This window comes from Odocoileus virginianus, unplaced genomic scaffold (genome assembly GCF_023699985.2).
Source record: "Odocoileus virginianus isolate 20LAN1187 ecotype Illinois unplaced genomic scaffold, Ovbor_1.2 Unplaced_Contig_22, whole genome shotgun sequence".
Classification (NCBI taxonomy): domain Eukaryota; kingdom Metazoa; phylum Chordata; class Mammalia; order Artiodactyla; family Cervidae; genus Odocoileus; species Odocoileus virginianus.
Window position 1 is genome coordinate 427,351 of NW_027224339.1, and position 2,190 is coordinate 429,540.

The 2,190-nt window shown below is 48.4% G+C and overlaps 1 protein-coding gene across 1 annotated transcript; it reads left to right on the top strand.

Moving 5' to 3' along the window:
* Window positions 1–1,194: 1,194 nt before the first annotated feature.
* Window positions 1,195–2,190, top strand: LOC110142143 (E3 ubiquitin-protein ligase SIAH1-like). The gene has a single exon (XM_020901179.2). The coding sequence runs from the start codon at window positions 1,327–1,329 to the stop codon at window positions 2,176–2,178; it is 852 nt and encodes a 283-aa protein (XP_020756838.2). The 5' UTR covers window positions 1,195–1,326; the 3' UTR covers window positions 2,179–2,190.

Consider the following 2,190-nt stretch of genomic DNA (forward strand, 5'->3'; position numbering starts at 1 on the left):
TAGTGCTACCTGGGAATTCCTAATATATTCACAGGTTCTGGGAATTAGGACTGAGACATCTTTGAGGGGTAAGGGCATCATTCTGCCTGCTGGAAATGCAAAATGTAAAAACAAAAAACTGCTGAACTTCAGCTAAATTTTTCATCACAACACTCTCCACTTTAAAATTTTTCTTAATTCTCTAAGTAAAAAAAAAAAGAAAAAGAAAAACCTTTATCAGATAAAATGCTTTTGTTTACAAGTAACAGAAGCCAACTTGAACCAGCTTGACCAATAAGAGACCAAATCAGCTTACAAAAGAGGAAGTGAGCTCTGGCGCCCTGAATACAGACCTAGAGGCCCTGCATTCTTCTTACCTCTCTCCCCTGAAATATCCCAAGGCTCACAGTATCTCTTGGTATTCATAATTACTAACATTTGCAAACACCTACTACCTGGAGTACTTAAGAGAGGGCTTCAGAGAGGATAAGTAAACTGCACAAGGCCATCCTGCCAGGGGTCCCAGGTCACCCAGCTCTAGAAGCCAGTATCTTAACCACTGTCAGTCCTCACTGACCTGTGCTGGGGGGACACTGTGGTCCAGAGACCTGCCTTCCTGAGTGCGTGAGTAGGGGCTGGCGGCCCAAGTTTCCAGATCTGGTGAGAGGCACAGGCCAGCCCTCAGCCTGTCCACTACACACGACTATGGAGCTGCACCAGGATATTGCCAGGTTGCCTATTTCCTTCTCTTCCCTCTGCCTGGCTGGGCTAACCTGGGCCTTGGCGATGTGCCTATTGCTGGACAGGCTGGTCTGCTACCTTAAACGGCTTGGTTTCCCCAGGTTGAAATTGTTTGTGCTTAGGATTTCCCTGGTGGTCCAGTGGCTAAGACTCTCTGCTCTAAGGAGAGGTCCTGAGTTCAATCCCCAGTCAGGGAACTAGATTTCACAGGATGCAACTAAAGAGATTCTGCATGCCACAATGAAGATCAGAGATACCCTGTCATGCAACTTCAACCCGGGGTTGCCAAATAAATAAACATAATTTAAAAAATATTGTTTGTTCTTGCCGCCTCAGGGCCGCCGGTGCGCGGGCAGTGCCTCCTTAAGAGGGCCTCTCTTTAGTGTGTGGTATTTAGCAGGCGTGGGGGGCGGGGTTTGATGACGTGCAAAACTGCGGCCAGGGCACTGGGGCATCCACTGCGAGGCGCACTCCTGAGCAACAAAGGCTTCCCAGAGTGTCCCTTCAGTGGTCGCCTGAGGAAGAGGTGGTGGCAGCGGTTGGCGTTGGCAAAGAAACGCGTTTGAGCCAGGACCAGGGTCCGAAGCGTGCTCTCTGCCCACAGAAATGAGCCGTGAAGCTGCACCAGCGGTACCTACTAGAACCTCAACGTGTATACCATCCTCCCAGAGCGTGCCTGCCCTGACTGGCACCGCTGCGGCCAACAACGACCTGGCGAGTCTTTCTGAGTGTCCGTTCTGCTTTGACTATGTGTTACCATCCATTCTTCCCTGTCAGAGTGGCCATCTTGTTTGTCGCAACTGTCGCCCAAAGCTCTCATGTTGTCCGACTTGCCGGGGCCCATTGGGGTCCACTCGCAACTTGGCTATGGAGGAAGTGGCCAATTCATTACTTTTCCCATGTATATATTCCTTTTCTGGATGTGAACTAACTCTGCCATACACGGAAAAGGCAGACCATGAAGAACTCTGTGAGTTTAGGCCTTGTTCCTGTCCATTCCCTGGTGTTGCCTGTAAATGGCAAGGCTCTTTGGATGCTGTTGTGCCACATCTGATGCATCACCATGAGTCCGTTACAACCCTACAGGGAAAGAAAATAATTTTCCTTGCTACAGACATTAATCTTCCTGGTTCTATTGACTGGGTGATGGTGCAGTCCTGTTTTGGCTTTCACTTCATGCTAGTCTTGGAGAAACAGGAAAAATATGATGGTCACCAGCAATTCTTTGCAATTGTACAGCTGATAGGAACACGCAAGCAAGCTGAAAATTTTGCTTATCGACTTGAGCTAAATGGTCATAGGCGGCGATTGGCTTGGGAAGCCACTCCTCGGTCTATTCATGAGGGAATTTTAACAGCCATCATGAACAGTGACTGCCTAGTTTTTGACACCAGCATTGCACAGCGTTTTGCAGAAAATGGCGATTTATGCATGAATGTAACTATTTCCATGTGTTGAAATGGCAAACAC